At 29.1% G+C, this 21,390-nt stretch overlaps 1 protein-coding gene across 1 annotated transcript in view; it reads right to left on the reverse strand.

Annotated features, from left to right (window-relative positions):
* LOC113385628 overlaps positions 1-21,390 on the reverse strand; it is a 190,319-nt gene that overhangs the window by 53,601 nt on the left and 115,328 nt on the right. Inside the window, exons 2-3 of the mRNA XM_026623475.1 lie at positions 7,904-8,082; positions 3,928-3,969 (exon numbers count right to left, since the gene is read on the reverse strand). Coding sequence (XP_026479260.1) covers positions 3,928-3,969; positions 7,904-7,949 — 88 coding nt within the window. The 5' untranslated portion in view covers positions 7,950-8,082. The remainder of the gene's footprint in view (positions 1-3,927; positions 3,970-7,903; positions 8,083-21,390) is intronic.

A 21,390-nucleotide genomic window follows, 5' to 3' on the forward strand; every position in this document is an offset into this window, starting at 1 on the left:
TACCCATACACAAACACACAACAATTTTTTCTGAGGTATGCCAAAATGTTCAAAAACCTTCAAAACGTGCAGATATGCAAACATTTTTATTTTCGATAATACATCAATTGGCCTAGATGTGCACCCCCAGTGACCATTTACTGCTCTAAGATCTCAAATGCTCGCTGGAAGAAATTTTCGTCGATTAAAGAGATGATCGTCGGATTTTGGGGCAAAATGACAAAAATAGTTCAACAAAAATTGTATCCAAAATTTGAGACTCGCTATAATTGGTATATTGTACTCGAAGGCAACTATGTTGAATAAAAAAATTGCTACAATATGGTTTTGATTCAAAACCAAACAACGTATTTGCATGCCCGTAATTTTCTTTCGTAAAATATTTCATCAATAATTTCTTAGTATTCTATGTAAATACTAACGAAGAGTTTTAATTAAAGATTATTTTTACACCTACCACCATTAATTTTTTCAATACAACTGTTTTAATTAAATTCCGTATCCAACAATTGGCACGCCGAAGTGAACTCTTATCCAACTGATCAAACAGCGATAAATATGAAATAGGTTTCTAGTAATTTTCCAATTCCGAGTGAAATTTATTTTCTCCCAAGAGCAATGAATTTACATTATCGCAACGTTCGCGCCTAGAGGCGTGTGTACCTTACTAATTAATATTTGAAGTGATTTTATCTGGGACACGATTCAATTTCGCCGGCACTCTCTATCTCAATATTATCGCAGCTCGGAAAGTGCATTTTCTCGAGAAAATCATTGCCAACGTATATTTTCCTACGTGTTTGTGTTGAAATAAGGTTTAGTTTGTTGATAAAGATGTTCACAAAGAGAAAACACGCTGTGAAACTGTTTGGGTCAATTGGCAATATTGCTGCAAGGATACTTACAATAACAATATTTCTTCAAGGATTTTTTAACTTGTTACATCACTGAGCATATACTTGCATGAGAAGATGCAAATAAATAGAGAAATTGACACACATGCATTTATTTTATGAACTCAAAAATATTTTATAAACTTTGAATACGATACAAATTTCATTGGATGGGACATGTCTTACAACATAGTTAGAAAATATACTATTCTTGCCTCTGATCCAGAGGTTTTTTATATATGAATGAAAAATTGTCATACTGTCCGGAAACTACGATTCCTCCAAAAGTTTAAAGATATTCTGATGCATTTGATTTTGAAAGACATTTTGTTGCCACCCAGATATAAAGAAGTAGAGCAAGGAAGAAAGTTCCAACATGTTTTTAAGTAATTATACTGTCTGAATCAAATGAACTATTCACGACACATAACACGTATCAAACAAACAAGTATCGTACTATATTCAGTAAAATTCACAGTTTACTCCTAATTATAGAAATGTGTCCTTTACTATTTTTCCAAAATTTGCCAATTGTTTCTTTTTACTTCATAGACGTGGTAAAATATGACAGCTAATGGAAAAACAGGTCAAATCTCCTATTTCTAATTTTGAAGAGATTTTACGCAATAATAGCCACAATATTCAACTAACACAAAATAAAAATTTTATGCAAACATTTTTTTACAAAGGTGATTCTGTATATAACCTTGATCTGGTCAGAAATAATCGCCAGCAGAGCTGGAATAACTGTTACGTTAATTTATTTCTTGTAATTCTTTTGTTTTAATCGAATTTACATTATTATTAACTATTTTTCATTGTTTACGTCTTTGTCAGGGTAAAGGTTTAGTTGCTCGTCTCTACCCCACGAACATGTAGGGTATCTAGCGGTTATATAAAAACATTTGTTAAATTTAACTTAAATGTCATTAAGACATTTTAGAAAATAAAAAAAAAATTACTTAATAATTATATTACGATCTCTCAAACTAAACAACAATGTCGTCAACAAAAAATCGAACAGTGAAAGAAAATGCTTTTGTTATATATTTTCAAACACAGCAGTTGAATTCCTGGTAATGACGTTGCCCAATTTGAAGCTATGGCTGGAAACACATAGTTCTCCCTCTACTTTCAAATATTGCTATTAAAAAATTTCTAACTTTACTTGTTTTGGAGATACTGGAAGTGGACCTTTTTACCCGCGGTCCTTTGAGCTTCTCTATCCTATTGTACGTAGCAAGTTGAATAAGTATTATAGTCTTGCAAGAAGTGGTTTAATTATAATACGAAATTCGCTTTACAATAACTATAATAAGAAATTTACTATAATTTATTATTAGCGTTTTCTGTCGATATGTCTTGTGGTTAAAGTAAATTCCAACTTTTACGTCCATTTTAGCAGAGCATATCTATGTTTTCGGGCCACTTCTCATAGGCCTATAATATTTTAGGGAGTTTGTTTGACCGAGTTGAGCACCATATAAAGTTTCATCAAATTCTTAACCTATAGAACAAACTTTTTTTCTATAATTCGATATTTAAATTCATATGTCATGTACTAATTGAGGTTATGGTTAAATATTTCTGGTGTCGTTTGAAACTACGCTTAGAAATATACACAATTATATGTTATTTTAATAAATTAAAAAAAATTTAATAACTACTTTTATTAATTCAATGTGATGAATATGTGACAGCCACTTGTAAGGTGAAAATAAGTGCCTATTGTTCAAATGGTGTTTTGCAAAAAAAAAAACATTAAAAAGTGATGTGAATAAGAATTTGATGTAAAATAAACAATTAGTTGTTAAAATATATGAACAATTGTGCGTTAATGAATAATATGTGTAAAATATGTGAATTTTGAATCATATAAATCAGATCAGGACAAGGACAAGGATCGGCAGCGCCAATGCGGCATGCACAAAGATGAGAACGCTACTGAAAAGCAAACTGACCCTTGACTTGCGGCAGTCTGAAGCATAACTCTGTACGGATCAGAAACATGGAATCTAAGAAAGGACGACAAAAACTATCTGGTGAGTTTTGAAATGTGGTGCTGGTGACGATTGGAGAAGATGAAGTGGATAGATAAGATAACAAATGAAGTAGTACTGAGAAGAGTGGATGAAGAAAGGACTCTACTGAGCACGATCATTAAAAGGAAAGGAAACTGGATCGGACCGGTTCTGCAAAAATATAAATATAAATATAATATAAATAAAACTAATATAATAAAAATAAAAACACGACGTCGCCGAAAGTAAAGAAAAAGTTAAGGAAGGAAAGGAACTAAAAGGAATAGAAAGAAGAAGAATGCAGATGATTGACGACTTATGCGAGAAACGAAAATACAGGAAACTGAAAACCGAAGCCCAGGATCAGGAAGCTTGGAAGCAAAAGTTTGGAAAAGAAAATACATAAAAAATGTGTAAAAAAAGGATCGTATGGTGATTGATAGATGACCAAGGGTTAGGAAATCATTTATTTGTGGTGGCTCTCACATCATGGACCTGCCTCCGGGCAAACTACCATTTATTATAATTATTATTGCAAGGCACATCAGTAAATCAAAATTCAGTTATATATCGAAAAGGACAGAAAAACTAATTTTCATGTTTTTTTCTTGTTTATATAACATTACATTTTAAAAATAATTAAAAGCGTATATATACATATATTTTTTGCTTATGCGAGAACTCCGAAATTTCACAAAGTTTCTGGGTTAATTATTTATAAAAGCATGCAAATTTAATTAGGCGAACGTTGATGAAAAATAATTTATACACAGGAATATTCTATTTTATTTTATTCAACCAAAAATCGTCACGAAATATTCAGAAAATATTCCGTTCGCTTTTATTTACGTAATAATAGTTAATATCAATAAATGAGACGGCTCGGGTTTCGTTCTTGTATATAAAAGTTAATCATAATGAATCGTAATGAAATGTCTTATAGATCAAGAAGTAAATATATATATATATATATATATATATATCTTCATATTATACGGTCAAATAAAACTTACTTTTATAACGTAGCAAATATCCGCCTTTGATTTGTTTTCCACCTGAAATAAGAAATGTTACTATTAAATTACTACAATCATTTTGTTGAGTAGACGTTTTACAACTTTATTAGTCCGGTATAAAATAATAACCCCTAAAATATCTGTGATGATATTATTTGCATTATGATAATAATAGTAGTTTACGTTGATTTATGATAAGTATTTCTATTGTATGAGACACTATATATTAACTTCCCGTAGGGTAAGTTATTGTAATGGGCCGAAAATCGGAATTGAAAATTTTTACATTTCTCGACGTTTTGAAGGTTTCTGAACATTTTGGCATACCTCAGAAAAAATGGATGTGTGTGCGTGTATGTATGTATGTATCGATACAATTTTTCGGTCACGTTTTCGGGCGCACGGATCAACCCAATTAAATGATTCAAAAAACATTCGATTACTATTGATAGGAAAATGTGCTGATTAGTTTTTGGCAAAGACAGGCCCAGCAGTTAAAGAGATAAGGAGTAAAGAGTGCAGAAAATAGAAATCGAGTTTTTGAGAGAACGGAGCATCCGATTTGAATTACCTAAAAAATATTCAATTACTAATAATTGGTAGAAGTGTTTATTAGTTTTTGGCAAAGGCAGGCCCAGCCATTTCGAAGATACGGAGCTAAATGTGACAGGGCCTACAGTGAGATACCGAGACAGATAGAGGAGAGATAGACCGATATAGAGACAGAGATAAGAGAGAACCGAGAGAGCAGAGGAGGAGAGATAGAAGCGACAGAGATAACTACCAAATCAGGATAAGATACAGAGAGATATATATAGAGAGAGATAGAATATAGAGAGATATACTCGTATATATAGTAGACCTATAGATATAGATATATCATGACATATAATATAGATATACCGATATATATCTATACATACAGACATATATATATATATATATATATATATATATATCATTATTTGTTATTAACCTATTATATATAACGTACACCCTACATATCTCTTTTTACCCCTTACAAACCTTACATACTACTATTTAAACGCTATATTTTTCTCTACCGTATACTCTATTGTTTATCGCCCTCACCGGGAATCGAACCCGGGACCACCGCGTGGCAGTCCACAGCTTTGACCACTACTCTATTGGGTTCCCCACAAATAATATATTAAGGGACGCATTGTTCTTCCGCGGTACCTTTACCTATTAATTAAGTAATTAATACTACGGCGACGAGACGACACGCGAAAAAAGACGTCAAATCGTAGCGTCATGGTGGTTTAGTGGTTAAGGTCGTTGTCTTCCACGCAGAGGGTCCGGGTTCGATTCCCGGTAGGGTTCGGAAAAATTAGCGTTTAAGAAACATTATAGGTGTAAGATACGGAATAACGCAGTGGGTCCGGGTTCGATTCCCGGTAGGGTTCGGAAAAATTAGCGTTTAAGAAACATTATAGGTGTAAGATACGGAATAATATTGGGCGTATTACGTATATAGGATAGTAGGCGTATTAGGCGTAATAGGCGTATTATATAGTTAGTAAAAAGGCGTATAACATAAAAATTAAGGTTTAGGCATACGTGAGTATGGTATTGGTATCTTATAAGAAATACATGTTATATGATAATCGCAAGCACAATTTTGATACGGGTACTATATAAAGAGCATTTTTATCCTTATAACAACTCTTTAAATATTATTTTATTCAAGGCAAATAAAAGAAGTACGTGACATACCTCAGCATTTAATTTTTGCAGCCACGAGTACAAGTTTTGCAGTTCATTAAATAATTTAAGTTCAAAATAGGTATTGTTGATCTAAGAAAATAAAAGTAAATTTTGCTTAAAAATTCAATTTATTAATATAAAAGTATTTACCAATATACATGTGCAGGGTTGTCCCAGAACTCAACCAACATGTTCGTCTTTATGTCTGTTCGTCACGTTTTTTTTTTAACTTCCCGTAGGGTAGTTATAGTAATGGGCCGAAGATCGAAAATGAAAATTTTTGCATTTCTCGACGTTCTGAAGGTTTCTGAACATTTTACTGGCATACCTCAGAAAAGTAATGGATGTGTGTGTTTTGTATGTGCGCATTTTTTCGTCCGCGTTTTCGGGCGCACGGATCAACTGATTTGAATGGTTCAAAAAACATTTAACCCCTATTGATGGGGAGGGATATGTGCTGATTAGTTTTTGGCAAAAGCAGGTCCAGCCGTTACAAAGAGTGCAGAAAATACAAATCGAGTTTTTGAGAGAACGGATTTGAATGATCTAAAAAATATTCAATTTGTAATGATTGGGAGAAGAGGTGATTAGTTTTTGGCAAAGACATGTCTCGCCATTTCGAAGATACAGAGCTAAATGTGCAAAAAGTGGCAGTTTTTGAATGAACTAAGCGTCCGATTTAAATAATTTAAAGAACTTTCTGCTTGTTTTAACAAAACAATTGCTTTTGAGGATAAATTTGTGTAAATTAGGCAACTATTTTTTTTATATTGAATTCGAAATAAAATGACGATTGTTAATGTTCCGAAGATAAATTGATTTGATGATTTACATTTGATTTGCTCAGATATAACAAAAGATAGCAAAAATAATAAAAGTTACAGTATTTGTAATAATATATCTGAAAACGTTTAAAATTTCTCAAATATTTCATTACGGTACGGGAATTTCCAACAATTTGCCTTAAGGCACGATGCCACACACCACTAGTTTAACTTAGTTTTATTGGGAGTCCATAACCGCTAGACCCGCCTTCAAAAGTTTAATCATTTCTTCATCTTGCCCATACAAGCAACATGTTATTTGAATTATTAAAATGGGAGGCCTCGTTCTCTTAAAAACTGAGATACCGTTTTTGGCCTCCTATCTTCGGAACGGCTAGACCTGCCTTCGCCGAAAACTAATCAGCACGTCTCCTTTTCAATACGAATCGAATGTTTTTGGAATTATTCAAATCGGTTGATCCGCGTTCCCGAAATCGTCGACGAAAATTTGTATCCGCACACACACACATACATCGATCTTTTTAAGGTATGGCAAATTGTTCAAAAACGTTTTAAACGTAAAGATAAATAAAAAAATTCATTTTTGATTTGTTTGCGATTACTATAACTTTCGAAGTTAAAAAATGATTTTAAAAACTAGCCGTTATTGTTGCACGTAGTCTAAAAAAATTGATACGTAACCATGTTCATGATTGCAACCGTCTTAGTATTACGAAATAAAAAAAAGATTATTAATCTGAAATGATGTTGCAAAGGCATATACTAGGATTAAGTTAAAAAAAAATTGATAAAATAGCGACTCAAAAGACGACCAATTTTTAAAAATACTAATGACTCAAAGTTGGAGAGAAGACTAGAACATGCCAGTAAGATGTCTATAATCGGTTCAGTAGAACCTCAGAAATCATAAATATCATATTGAAGAAGACAGTTTTGAGAGAAACACGTTCAAAATTTTGGAAAAGGAAGAATACAGGAGAAAATTATCAAAGTCAAATAGTTGGAGCTCGAAAAATAATTTAAATTAAAAAAAAATCCACTCATACACATATTCTTGAATAGTTAAGTTTTGAAAATGTGAAAAAAATTGAGAAAAAAACGATTTTTTTGAATTTGTACACTAGAATACCCCCTCAAAAAGGGATTGAGTACAACAGTTATTTATGTAATTTATTTCTATTCATCATATTCTGTACCAAAATGCTAGATTTGCCAGTTAGATCAGTTTAATTTAAACATACACATTTCTTTGTAGTACATTTCAAATTACTTTATCTCAATAAAATTACAATTTTACAGAATTCTAAAACAAAAACAACAACATTACTTGGACCTTTCCCCGACAATGAAACTAAAACAACGATCTAAAATCAAGTTACATCTAACTTTGTCCATAAAGTAGATCGGAATTATTCAAAATAAATTTGCATGGGTCCCCCACGTCCCCCATTAGAACTCACCTCGGTGCCTGTCCACGGACAAGGGTTTGGAGCAGAGCGAGAACATAACTGCCGAAAGTTGGAGCCTTCGGAAAATCTACAAATTATTCAGAACAGAATTCCAGATGAGCTGCGCAATCCGGGCAGGATTCGAATGGGCGATGAAGTTTGATTTGTGGCCTATGGAAAAGCACATCGGCCTGAAAATATAATGAATATTGTGAATGGATTTTTTAGAATAGGAATTAGAGTTCGAGGTATTTGAATAATATATTTATGGCGATGGTAAAGATGTGAGTGTATTGTTATTGTTACTAAAAAAATTGAGTTTATAACAAGTATGATACGAAAAAAACATTGCCGGACGCAATGATTATTAAAAAGTCAATCAATTACACTATACACAAAAAATCTAATAGATCGAAAGACCAGTTATAATTTATTATTAAAATGGCTATATAAGACCTGATATAAAATAAATTAAATAAAAAATTAAGTAATTTTAGTATTTAATATTATTTATTTGTTAGATGACATAAAAGGTTCAAGTGATGCATACAGAAAAAGTAAAAAATCTTTTAACTAGCTTAGAACCTATACTTGGGTATACCATAAAAGAAGATAGATGAATGAAATTTGTGAAGCTCGAACGCAAACCAAGCAAAAAAAATTTTTTTCACAAAAATCTGGTTTTGGTTCAAGTTAAATTTGTTAATCAACCTCATAATTATTAAAATTTCTACCATGCCAAGTTGACAACTATTTATAACAGTATTCAATTTATTATATAACACACAAAGGAAATCTGTAAGAGCTTGAACATACAGGAATAAGAATAGGGTAGTCTAAATTGACTTTCAGTAATTATACTGTCTAATAAACTAAATAGACTACATGAGAGCAAATAACAAGTATGTATAAAACAAACAACTATCGAACAATATTCAGTAAAATTCCCAGTTAATTCATAATTATATAAATATGCCTTTAAACTATTTTTCTAAACTTTGTCATCTGTCCCTTTTTACCCGATAGGCAAGATAAAAAGGAAAAGCCAGTAGACAAACTGATCCAATGTTTTAAATTTAATTATAAAAAGATTTTACAAAATAATAGCTTGGTTATTTTGTTATATTATTTAATTTTTTTTTTAAGATTTAAAAACATGTATTACATTGAATAGGTTCAATTTCAGTATATAATTAAAATAGGTGAGTTTATTACCCAAGGGTAGTTACATTTTTTACAAGAATCTCATTGTATATAAACTTGGTTTTGTATTTTGTTAGAAATATAAACCATCACAATTGCAAGAACTATTAATTTAATTTATCCCTTGCAAAATTGCCCTTTTAACTTAGTTTAAATATTTACTATTTTCTTATTTTTAACTTCTTGAAAATGAGGTTTGTTTTTGCCAAAAACTCCGATTTGCTAATTTTATGTTTTTTCGACGTTTCGAGCCATTCCGAATCAAATGAGACCTGTTTTGAAAAAAGTATGTGCGTAAGCCAATTTTCATTCTTTTGTGCACGTTTTCTCGTAAACGGCTTGACCGATTTTGAAAATTTAAAAGCCATTCAATGCACCTTTATGAGTCTATAAGAACCCGCGTTGAATAATTTTGCATAATGATCGGTCAAACCGTTTCTTTGTAATTGGCCGAAAAGCGAAAAAAATCGGTCCACGTTTGAGCCTATAATCCTGAAGCTGTTAAAATTCGAAAATTGTTCAACAAATATAAGTTCGAAAAGGCATTGATTAGTCCTTAATGAAGATCGACCTGGCTTTTTCTTCAACAATTCTGGTGAAATTTTTTATGATGACAGAGATCATGATCATTCTGAATATACTAAAATTTCACGGCCCTACGATAAGTGTTTTAATTTTAAAGCTTTATCACAGTCATAAAAAATATGTTTCAAAAATCGCTTTTGTAATGTGATGAGTCTGAATTTGAATTTTGTCAATGTTTCCTTAAAAACGGCTGAACCGATTTTGTAAAATTAAAAGCGATTGGATTAAATTCCATGAGAAGAATTCGCAATTAGTTTTGCGAGACGATCGGCCAAACCGGTTTTTGTTTGAAAGTTGCGTTGAAATACTTGCTATGAAGTTAATGGATTTATGCATTCTTCACAGATTTTTTTTTTTAATTGTTTGAACAGCAATCAGAACTCTTATATATTCTAAAAGTTGTTGGTTAAGACTTATGACTACTTATTTCATGAGAAGCAATCCATCGATTTACCATTCTCTTATGTGTGGGATATTTTTGATATTAGCTCTTATGTCTAATAGTTAACTTCACAGAAAATGATTAATAATTATTTAAATAGATTATAGTTAGTAGCTATAAAGATGGCACAGGTGTGCATCCAAGTGGAAAGAACTAATAATTGATATGAATAAATAATATCAAGGGCCAGTGTTTTTTTATAACAGATGCTTAATATTTCATAAAATAATATATTAAATTTCTTAAAGAACAATTTTCACCGTTTTTAAAGAATTTTATTACCTAAAGTTGATGCATTTAATATTCCTACAAATATTGTTTAAAATATATAAATACTTCAAGATTTGGAATTTTGATAGACTGCTCTATAATAAATATAATTGACAGATATTATAAATGTGTTTGAGAGGCATCAGTTGATAGTCGTAATGTTTAGTTTTTTAATGAAAGCAAAAACTAATTTCGAAATAAACAAATGGAAATTTTATATAAATATCCAAATCTCAATTTCGGTTGATTAAGTCAATTATTACAAAATGCCACATTCAATTAGTTAGATTGAAACTTACACATCACATATCAAAATTTAAATAATCATTTCACATATTCAATATACGAGAATTAATTAAATTTCCAAATAAATCGGCATCAGCAAATACATATTCTACATTGTATCAGAATCACTAAACAAGAAAATCCTTTGCAATTTGTTTTTCATGTGAAAAATCATGTCCTTTCGCATTCAAAGGTTTTATTTTATTATTTTATAAACCCGAAGAAATTGCTCACGTTTATGTCGATCTTCACAAAAAAGTTTTACGTTTCAAGCTACAATAGATATGAATTTTTGAAATGCAAGGCATTTTGGGATTCATAAAAAAGGTTACATTGTTTATTTGAAATATCTATTTGACATTTTTTACAGATTTAATTTAACATAATTAAAAAACGACGGTATAGAAGTTTGCGGTGCTGCAAACTTAGTAACTTCAGAGAGAAACAATTTGAAGTAAAACATTTAATATTCTGTTTTATATTTAGTATCTACATTTTATTGCAATTTTCTTCATTCTAGCGTGAAATGTTCTGAGATTCTTATACTAAAAATAAATAAGAAAATAGAATGTTCTGATGAAACTAATTTATTAAAGTCTAATCTTGTGAATTTTTGAAAAAAACTATTTTTTTTTTACTAGACGCACAGTTCATTCATAATATATATATATATATATATATATATATATATATATATATATATATACGAGGTGTGTTCAAAAAGTACCCGGAATTACTAATAATTAAATTTCGCGGGTCTGGAGTGTCTGATTGTCAAAATTTTTTTTTTATTGTGTTGGTATACATGCCCCTAAAGTATGATGAAATTTTCAGCTATATTCACTGTTTACTTTGTCTGTGGTAGTCGCTAAGGTTCGACGTGTTTTTCTGAGCTCGGCGATTTTTACAATGGAAGAATTGAAAAGTCAAAGAATTTGTATTAAATTTTGCGTAAAAAATGAAATAAAGTGTTGCAAAGTGCAAAAATTCACCAGATATGGCTCCGTGTGACTTTTTCCTATTCCCAAAGTTGAAGAGACCCATGAAAGGACGGCGGTTGTCCTCGATTGAAGAAAATCGCTGAGAGTGCTCAAGGACATATCAAAAAGTGAATATCAAGGGTGCTTCGAAAATTGGAAAAAACGCTGGCATAAGTGTATTATATCTGGGGGGGACTACTTTGAAGGGGACCACATTAATGTAGACGAATAAATAAATATTTTTTTGAAAAAACGAAAATTCCGGGTACTTTTTGAACAGAACCGTATATATATATATATATATATATATATATATATACACTGCGGATTAAAAAATATAATATACTCGTATATATAAAAATTAATATAAATATAGGGTAGAGGGTGACTCAATGGTCCGCGAATAAAAAATATCTGCTTTAATTTAGATATTTACTTAAATATAATTTATAAGTATTGATAATTTAATTGTTGTATAATATGCATTGTTATTTTTATCTTAGATTAAACAGATTTTTTAAAATAACTTCTATAAAACCTTACATGTTGTTGAAGTCAAAAGGACCAACTAAATATTTACACTGGCAAAGGTAAAAAAGGAATTTTGCATCAATTAAATTAACAGTTACTCTAGCTATGGTATAATTTTTTAATAATGAATCCATAAAAGTTGTATTTGATATTGGATAAATTGTGCAGCCTTTTTGGAAAATCACTTTTAAATAAAATGAGACATTGGGTATAATATATTAATAATTAGTAGTTGCCATCTTAATTTCAGAAGAGTCAAAAAAGGTGCAAATGTTTCTATAAATTTCTATGAATAACTAATTATAATAATTTTATAAGAATAGATAACAATAAGAAAAAATTTATGTTTTAATTAATTTTAGAACATGTTATTATACATTTTGATAATTTCTTATATTACTCAACTAGTCGTGTAAAATTATATAATAGTATACATCTAAAATAATAGTATAAATATCATAATTTTGATAATTTATCATCAATTATTTTACGGTACAAAAATTGAAAAAAAAATGGCAAAAATCACACATTTGTTAGATTTGGATACGGATTCTAGAGAACCTTATCCACGTTAGTCCCAGGGATAGGATGAATATTAATTTATAGTCTGAAATTTATATTATACGTGATGCAAACAAATTTCATTTTATTTGACAATAACAAACTTAAACAAATAAAATACAATAGAGTAACATCGATGAGAGAAAAAAATCAGATATTTCTGGAAAATTTGCAAAGAAAATATTAAGGGCTCATAGCAAGTTCCCAACAGTAGGTGATCAATGAAACCATTCCTAAATATAAGATCATATAACATGTAAACATGTTAGCAAGGTAAATAAGACCGAATACCAAATAGAATATAACACATTTATAAAAATCACTTGGTTATTTATTATAGATTTTGTAATGTGCTATTTTATTCTAAACTTTAATAATTTCATTTTTTATTAATAAAGTTTAAACAAACATTTTAATCAATAATATTGAACCATCAGATTCAAGTTTTAGTCAGGATTTTATTTATTTTTAGATTGATATAAATTTTTATAACAAAAGGTTCTGAAATGTTTATTGTCAAATGGGTTCAAATTTTAATCAGGTGGATTTTAATAAAAGACGCAGCAACGCGTGGCTGTATATATATATATATATATATATATATGTATAAAGATTTTGTAGATGTGCATTTCTTCTTTCTGCTAACGATGAAAGTTTTTGATTAATAAGCAATTTAGTATCGTTAAGCTTGCATCATTATTTTTTCTTACAATAGAAGTATATTTTATCGAACCAAGATTACTGAAACACATTCTGAAAGTTGAAGATTTTCTTTGTACACATTCTTCATTTGCAAATATTTTTTTTTGATCACAATATTACAACTGTTAAATAATATAACATCTAGTAATGATGATAAATAATAACATAAATTTAAATAAATAAGAGTACAAAGAATAGAATTTACACTAAAACAATATCCGTTGTATGATGATTTAATATAAAATAAAAGCAAATAATAAAAAAAATAAAATTAATAAATAAAATAAAATTTCTGAGTAATAAAATAATACTAGAAAAACAATAAAATATAACAGAATAACAATATTAGAAATAATAAGATAATAATAATAAAAATAATAATAATAATAATGTTAGCGTTTACAAATGGCTATTTATGAGATCATTGGGAATTTTTTGTTTTAGCCTGGTTGGGTGCGCTTATGAGAATACTTTTTGTGCCAATTAATTTGGGTGGCAAAATTTAATTGGATATTATTCACTATAATTTAATGAAACTTCAAGGAACCTTAGATTTTCTACTTGATCACTGCTCATAACAACAATTTCTTTTCATAAAATAGAAATATTAGTTTTAATTTATTTCTATGTAATATTTTTATATGGCTGTTGAAACATACTTATATTGTATAAATATGTTAAAATCACATGTTCATATTTGTATTATATCCATTGTAAAAATACTTATAAAACGTATAATTTGAAAGATGATACCGTAACGTCCAAAAGCAAAAATTTAATTTTGCTTCAATAAAGTACATTATGTATATTCAGACAGTGGTTATGATTATTTCTATAAATATATGTTTGTTAAATTTGCAGATATTCAAAATACTTTGTGTACAAGTTCACTATAACAAATCATGTTAATTTAACTATAAGGAAAAAATCGTATAAAATAAGTAAAAAAATAGTATAAAAAACTAGGTATAAGTAACAATAATATGTCTTGAGACAAGTCGCAAAAACTTTCCGATAGAAGTTTGAAATTTTGACATGGATCATTATTCCAAATGGTATTTTTTTTTTTGGTGAATTTTCATAGTTTACCGCACTCACAAATAAACAAATATTTTTTACATTTTGGAAACGATTTCGCATTAAATCGTATTTTTGGCAAAAATAAACCAATCGTTTGAGAAATCAATAAAGTGGAAATAAAATAATAGAGTATGACGGAACATAAAGGTCTAAATAAAAAACGAATTACATTACAACACATAACATGAATCAAACAAACAACTATCAAACTATGTTCAGTAAAAATCCTAGATAATAAATCTTTATGGAAATAAGTTTTATACTATTTTTTAAAAGTTTCAGTTGTCTCTTTTTACCCCATGGACAAAAAGGACCACCAGGAAGCAAACAGATTCAATAACTTATTTTGATTTTTGACAAAGGAGTTTGACAAATAAATAGCTACATTATTTAACCAAAGCAAAATACAATTTTAAGGGGCTTTGGGAACCTCCATTAATCACGTTAGCGAGTTTTAAAAAAAATTTTGGACCCCCTCTCCCTTGGTGATATTCAAAATTACCCCCCCTTCATCGCCAAACATCACGTGTATTTTTAGTAAAGGATAAAACTAAAATTTCTGATTTTTTTTGAAAATATTTGATTTTTTAAAAAAAATCTGTTAAAAAATAAATACACCTTGATCAATCAGGTGATACCTTGCTATTCCCCTCCCTTTCCCACGTGATATTTCGTAATTTTTTGTCAAACCCCTTAAAAACCTCACGTGATTAATGGACGTCCCCTTTATTTTACAATAACCTTGATCTAGTATTTCTTCAGAAATATCAATCAGTACAGTTGGAATAATCTAATTAAATTTAGTGTTACATTTAGCTTACATGTGAGAGGGGTAAAAAGATTCACTTGAAATTTTACTGAACTGAACATACTGAAGGTTTAAATAAAAAAACTGAATTAAAGTTTAAAAAACAATTTATAGGAGATTGCTCAATTTGGTTCAGTTGGCTTTTTCTGCACCACCCACATTTAAGCTTCTAAAGCGGCTTTATAAAAAGTTGAATCTTACTAAAAAATAACAACGCATCTTATGAAACATATAAATAAATGAGCTCAAAACCAAGAAAACTACCAACTGAAAGAAAAATTTATGTATATTGATACATTGCCGTTTATCTCATGATAGCAACGTCGTAAGAATTAAGGTCATGGCTAGCTACACATCTTCTACCCGCTACTTTAAAATAGTATCGTTACACAATTCTATACTTTATTTGTTCCTGGAATAATGGTGGTGGAACTTTTAATACGTGAAAAAGGAGAAGCTTACGGTCTAGAATTCTAGGATGGGTATAGTCCTAAACGTATGTATGTAGGCACAATGTATCTGATTTTCCTCCGCCAGTGTGTGCGTATTCCCAAATGACTTTTCAGCTTATAGAATTCGTTCGCCGAGGAGACTTCATCAGATTTACGGGCGCTGATAATTTTTATGGCGAGATATAAAGTCTGTTGATGCGTTATTAATGTATCAAAGACTTTCATTGTTGCTCCTTTTCACTTATTTTATTTTCGTTATTAATTTTTTACGGCAAAGCCATCCCGAGCTGGACTAATCATTTTTATTCTTATTGTTATTTAATTTAATTCGCTATTATTTGTTTTTGTCGCAGACGTCCTTTCGACTTTTTCATTTGAATGTCATTTCAATAAATTATATGAAGAAATAAATTGTTTTCGGAGAGCGCGCTTGGTGATAAAATATTTGAGCTGTATTGCGACAGTTTTTGTGACTGATATTAAAACAATATATTTTGACTAGACATTTTTCTAGTAGAAAAATTTACTTAGAAATGAAATCTTTTAGGAAAAAAATAAAATCAATCAAGTCGATTAAAATATTGATGTTCAATTAAATAACGAACTACTGATACGTTCACAAAACTAATTTATGTTTTTCGAGTGAATAAAATATTATAGACCTGCGATTAAAAGTTAAGTTATAAAAATTTATTTTATAACGCTTTTATAGCTTTAGAGCATGTGCTTGGACTTGTTTGTGCCGTGGACCCCTTGCGATATTTTTCGTTTTGTCATGGACCCCCTAAATTATGGTTTATCCGGGACAGTTCCGGGTTCCCATCTTTTGAACTGGTTTTTTTTTTCAAAATCAATATTTGTCCCGGATTTTTGAGAAGTATAGGTTTAAATATTAAATAAAATTTTCTTAATGAAAATTTTTTTTTTCCTAATTAAAATTAAACTACAACATTTATGGACCCCCTAAATTATGGTTTATCGGGAACAGTTCCGGGTTTTCATCTTTTGATCCGAGTTTTTTCAAAATCAATATTTGTCCCGGATTTTTGAAAAGTATAGGTTTAAATCTTAATTAAAAGTTTCTTAATAAAAATTTCTTTTTTCTTAATTACAAATAAATTACAACTACTTATCAAATTAATTATGTGAATCAATGTTTTTTTATCTCTTGTAAAACGTTATGAATGAGAAAATTGCTGAATACAAAATTCTAAAGGCAAATTTAATTTCATAAAATTAAAAAGAAAAGAAAACAAACAAGTCAATAGTAATTTTTTCAAGTTAATTATGAAGAAAATTGAACAGAGTTTTATAGAAGTCTCAAATGCGAAGAAACAAATAGATTAAAAAGTATATGATATATTATAAAAGCATGGTAAAAGATATGATTGTAACATATAATCGAGTTAAAAATCTTACTAAAAGTCCGCAATTGTAATTTGAAAAAAATATTTTTGAACAAACTGTTTTTTATTGTATTTTTAAAAGGTATCTTTTTACTACTTAATATTAGGTTGTCAAATATCTCCCTTCCGCCTTTTTGTATTATAAACCAATAGCAAAAAAGCGGAAGGGAGATATTTGACAACCTAATATATATTTGTTATTTGTGATACTATTAACAGATCGTCCTATGCTTAACTTAATATATCGAGCAACAAAATGAATTTAAAATGGACTTCGCTGAGATAAGTATATAATGAGTTTAGTTTCAAAACTTAAGTAATAAATTGCAGTTTTATAACTATTTTTAACACATCATCAAATTGATCATATGTTGTTTTCGAAAAATACGCTTTACTAACTTAGACTTTTTTAAATTAGGCAAATTTGATTTTTAACTCCCCCGTAAAGTAAAAAGTAAAAAAATGTCATTTGGCGGTCAAAAATGATCATTAGACAAATGCATATCAAATTATCAGATATTTTATAGAGATTTTAATAATAAGTATGAATTTTGTTGGCATTTGTATGGGTTCCGTATCAATGTTGATCCGTTGATGCGGTGCTTATGCGCTTCGATAAAAGTTCAAAATTTTCAGAAAAATTAAAAGTACGTATAAAAAAATTTTGAAATTTAAAAAATCTAATTTTTCAAAACTGTTTTTTTTAGGTTTTTTAAAAAATTTAATTCATGGTACAGGAAATTCCAGCAATTTGCCTTAAAGCACGATGCCATGAAACCAGTTACAACATTAATTCACGTGGAACAACTGGCGGTAAAACTGCTATTATAATCAGGAACATCATTAAGCACTTCCAAACCTATAACATTTCATATGAGCAACTTTCTTCAATAACCAACCCAGAAATAAAATATATATGTAATTTAGTGTCCACCAAAGCACAAAATTACCTGTGTGATTTAAATGTTTAAAAGTTTAGTTCAAAACTCTTGAGTCCAAATTTGTTGCTGAAGAGACTAAAATTCAAATAAAATTTTGTTTGTCGAATCCAAATAAGTGGTATATCACACTTCGTTATATTGCCATTTAAACCTCTATATTTGGTATTTATACATTCTAAGGGCAAAAATTTTACCAAAATTAAGCTTTTCAACAGCCAGCGTATAGTTTAACCACAACTCGAATTCCTACATGCTACAACTTACACACTTTTTATATAAATATGTAATGTATTTCTTTACTTTTTGAATCATTTTTAAATATTGCCATCTATATTAAAAAAATATTGTAAATCTATATATTATATTATCGTTTAACGTAAATTGATAGATTTTAACATGGTGTATTGTAATTTACTGCCGTGGACCTCCATTTTCATTTTGTGGACCCCTAAATTTTGTTTTTGCCGCCGTGGACCCCTTGAAAGTTGCCATGGACCCCTTTGGGAATCACTGCTTCAGAGGCTTAAAAATCGATTTTTTTGCAAAAATATCTTATAGAAACAAATTCAAATTATTTTCGGAGTTACAATAGAAATAGTGAGCAATGGTTGAGCATGTGCACGAACGGAACGAAAACTTCGATGCGTGATTTCTCGGTTTTCCCATTTTTCCATTAGGTAAATTGGCGGAAAAATGGGAAAGAACTCATCCTATCAAAAAGAAACAAAATTGATTGTATTAAGGATAACATTTTCCTGTAGTTGAACGTAAAGAGCCTTAAAAAAGTTATAATTAACCCACTTTTATAAACCATCTCAGTGATTTTTTTTTATCAATAAACATGATTTTCCAAGTTCATGAATTTTTTTAATCAAAAAACATGATTTTTTTTAAGTTGCAAAAAATAGGTAAATTTCTCACTATTATCTGGAATTTTTAGATTCAGCTAGAATCTATCCCATTGAAAATATAATTTGCTTTGTTTTTTTTTTGTTTCGGATTGAAAATTGTCATATGCATCTTGCATCTTCGATATATCGATGGTCTTATAGAACTTACTGAAATATTACGGCCTTACGACAAGTAGTATAATTTTAAAAATTTATCAAGTTTGAGAAATGAGTAGTTTTTTTTGACATTTGTTAATATTACAATTAGAGGATTTACTTGGTATAACGATAGTGGTACTTGGTCTTAATGGACATACCTACCATTAAGTCCTGCGGAACTGATTCAATATATAAAATGTTGATTTTTGAAAATTTGCGAAAAAAAATTTTAGAAAATACTCCGAGTTAAATGTGTTCGTTTGTTTTCAATAATGTGTAATAAATCCGAAATACTTTTAATCGCTCATAAATTAATTTATTTTTATTGAATAAGTCGATTATTTACACATATCGAGAAGTTCATGTAACTTGCCTCAAGGCTTAATACCAATACCAACTAGTTATTTTAAAGTTTGTATAGTTAAATATACATTGGCCAGATTAATTTACGGTTTATTAATTAATTATTATACTATTCTTTAAAAAGATTTTTAATTCACTATTCAATATTAATTTATTTAATTACATATGTGAAATTTTTACTCTAGTAGAAATTTCTTAGATACTTCAAATATTTATAATTTCATAAAACTAAAAATCCTAATAAGGATTTGTTAATATTACTACTGGTTATTTAAAGTCAATATAAAGTTATATGCAGATATCGAAATCACATATTGACTGATACATAATAAATTCAATATAATTTGTTTGGTATTAATTATTATTTACCGTGTTAATGTGGCCTGAGTTAAGGCTGAACAAATTATTTCGAATTTCTGATAATTATTGAAAATATTTCATTTTACATAAGCATATCAATTATAATTTAATACAATGCATAATATCGAGTACTGGTTTGGCTAAAATTACACGTTATTGCCCTACATAATTTGCCAATTTGCCAATTCAAAAGATTATATGGAAAACAGTTCGGAAAGTGTGAAACTATAGAAGTGTGAAATGACGAATTATTCACGAATTTCGAGAAGCATAATTTTTCGTCAGAAGCGTATTGTTTTAGAGCACAATTCTCTCGAACCTATATTGCAACTCGATGCAAATTCAAGTAGTTTAAAATTCAATAAAAGATCCTATCTTTTGTGATTCATGAAAATTAAGTCGGAGCTCAATGGTGAATAATCTTTCATCTTTATCGGGTTCCCGCAATCTGAATTTCAATTTTGTATTTTCGTCAATGGGATAGGAACGTAGGATACATATTGATTATGTGGAAAAACTACAAAGCAAAATCTAGCCAGAGAAGATATCGAAGCATCTAGTAATAACGATGGTTATTATAGGGATTTCCAATAGGTAACATGGGTCTCGGTAACGCTCTTTATGATATATGTCTAGTTGTATAATCGGATTCTGATCTCTGTGATTCTATATATCATATATGAGAAAATCTTCAATTTTCATGAAAATATTAAAAATTGATAGAAGTAGTTCATGCCTGATATGGAAAATTTATATACTTTAAGTTGCATTATTAATTCTCGTAGGGTAAGTCATGGTTATCGTTCAAAAACCGAAAATGATAGTTTTCGATCTTCATATTTCAGAGATGTCTAAAATTATGGCATATTTTAGAAATCATATTGAAATTCTGGAATTATTTAAAAAAAACTATATTGAAAATTTCATATCCGAATCTGGCTGGCGACCCCTAAAGCGTGCGCTCGTATTTTTCGAATGCGTCGCATTCAATGTAAGACCGGCCCTGATTATATCCTAATTCATAATTTAAGTCAATGAATTTGTCATACATATACTGTATCTTGTATTATTTTAATTTCTGTCACATATCAGCTGCTTTTTGGCATTAATAATGTAGACATTTTATTTTTCTTATTCAAAATCATGAACTTATTACACATATTCTAACATGTCTAGGCTCATAAGTAATTTGAAATTTTGGCAGATGACAGTTTTTATTTGTTTCAATGCCAAACAATGTCTCAAATATTTCAATGTCAATGTCGTTCTTTGCAATATTTTCCATTTATTTCTACAATATTATTATATATATCACATACATCCAAAAATCTCGCTTAACAAACTTCAGGAAAATTTATCAAAATCGAAATAATCGTTTAGGGGGAAATATTTACATACATCATATGAGAGAATTTTTATATATAAGATATATAAGTTACCTATCTGAAAATCTGATGATCATCAAAATTAGTTATTTGAAA

This window comes from Ctenocephalides felis, unplaced genomic scaffold, assembly GCF_003426905.1.
Source record: "Ctenocephalides felis isolate EL2017-DRISC unplaced genomic scaffold, ASM342690v1 CF-g0.4_SCAFFOLD_03571, whole genome shotgun sequence".
NCBI lineage: Eukaryota > Metazoa > Arthropoda > Insecta > Siphonaptera > Pulicidae > Ctenocephalides > Ctenocephalides felis.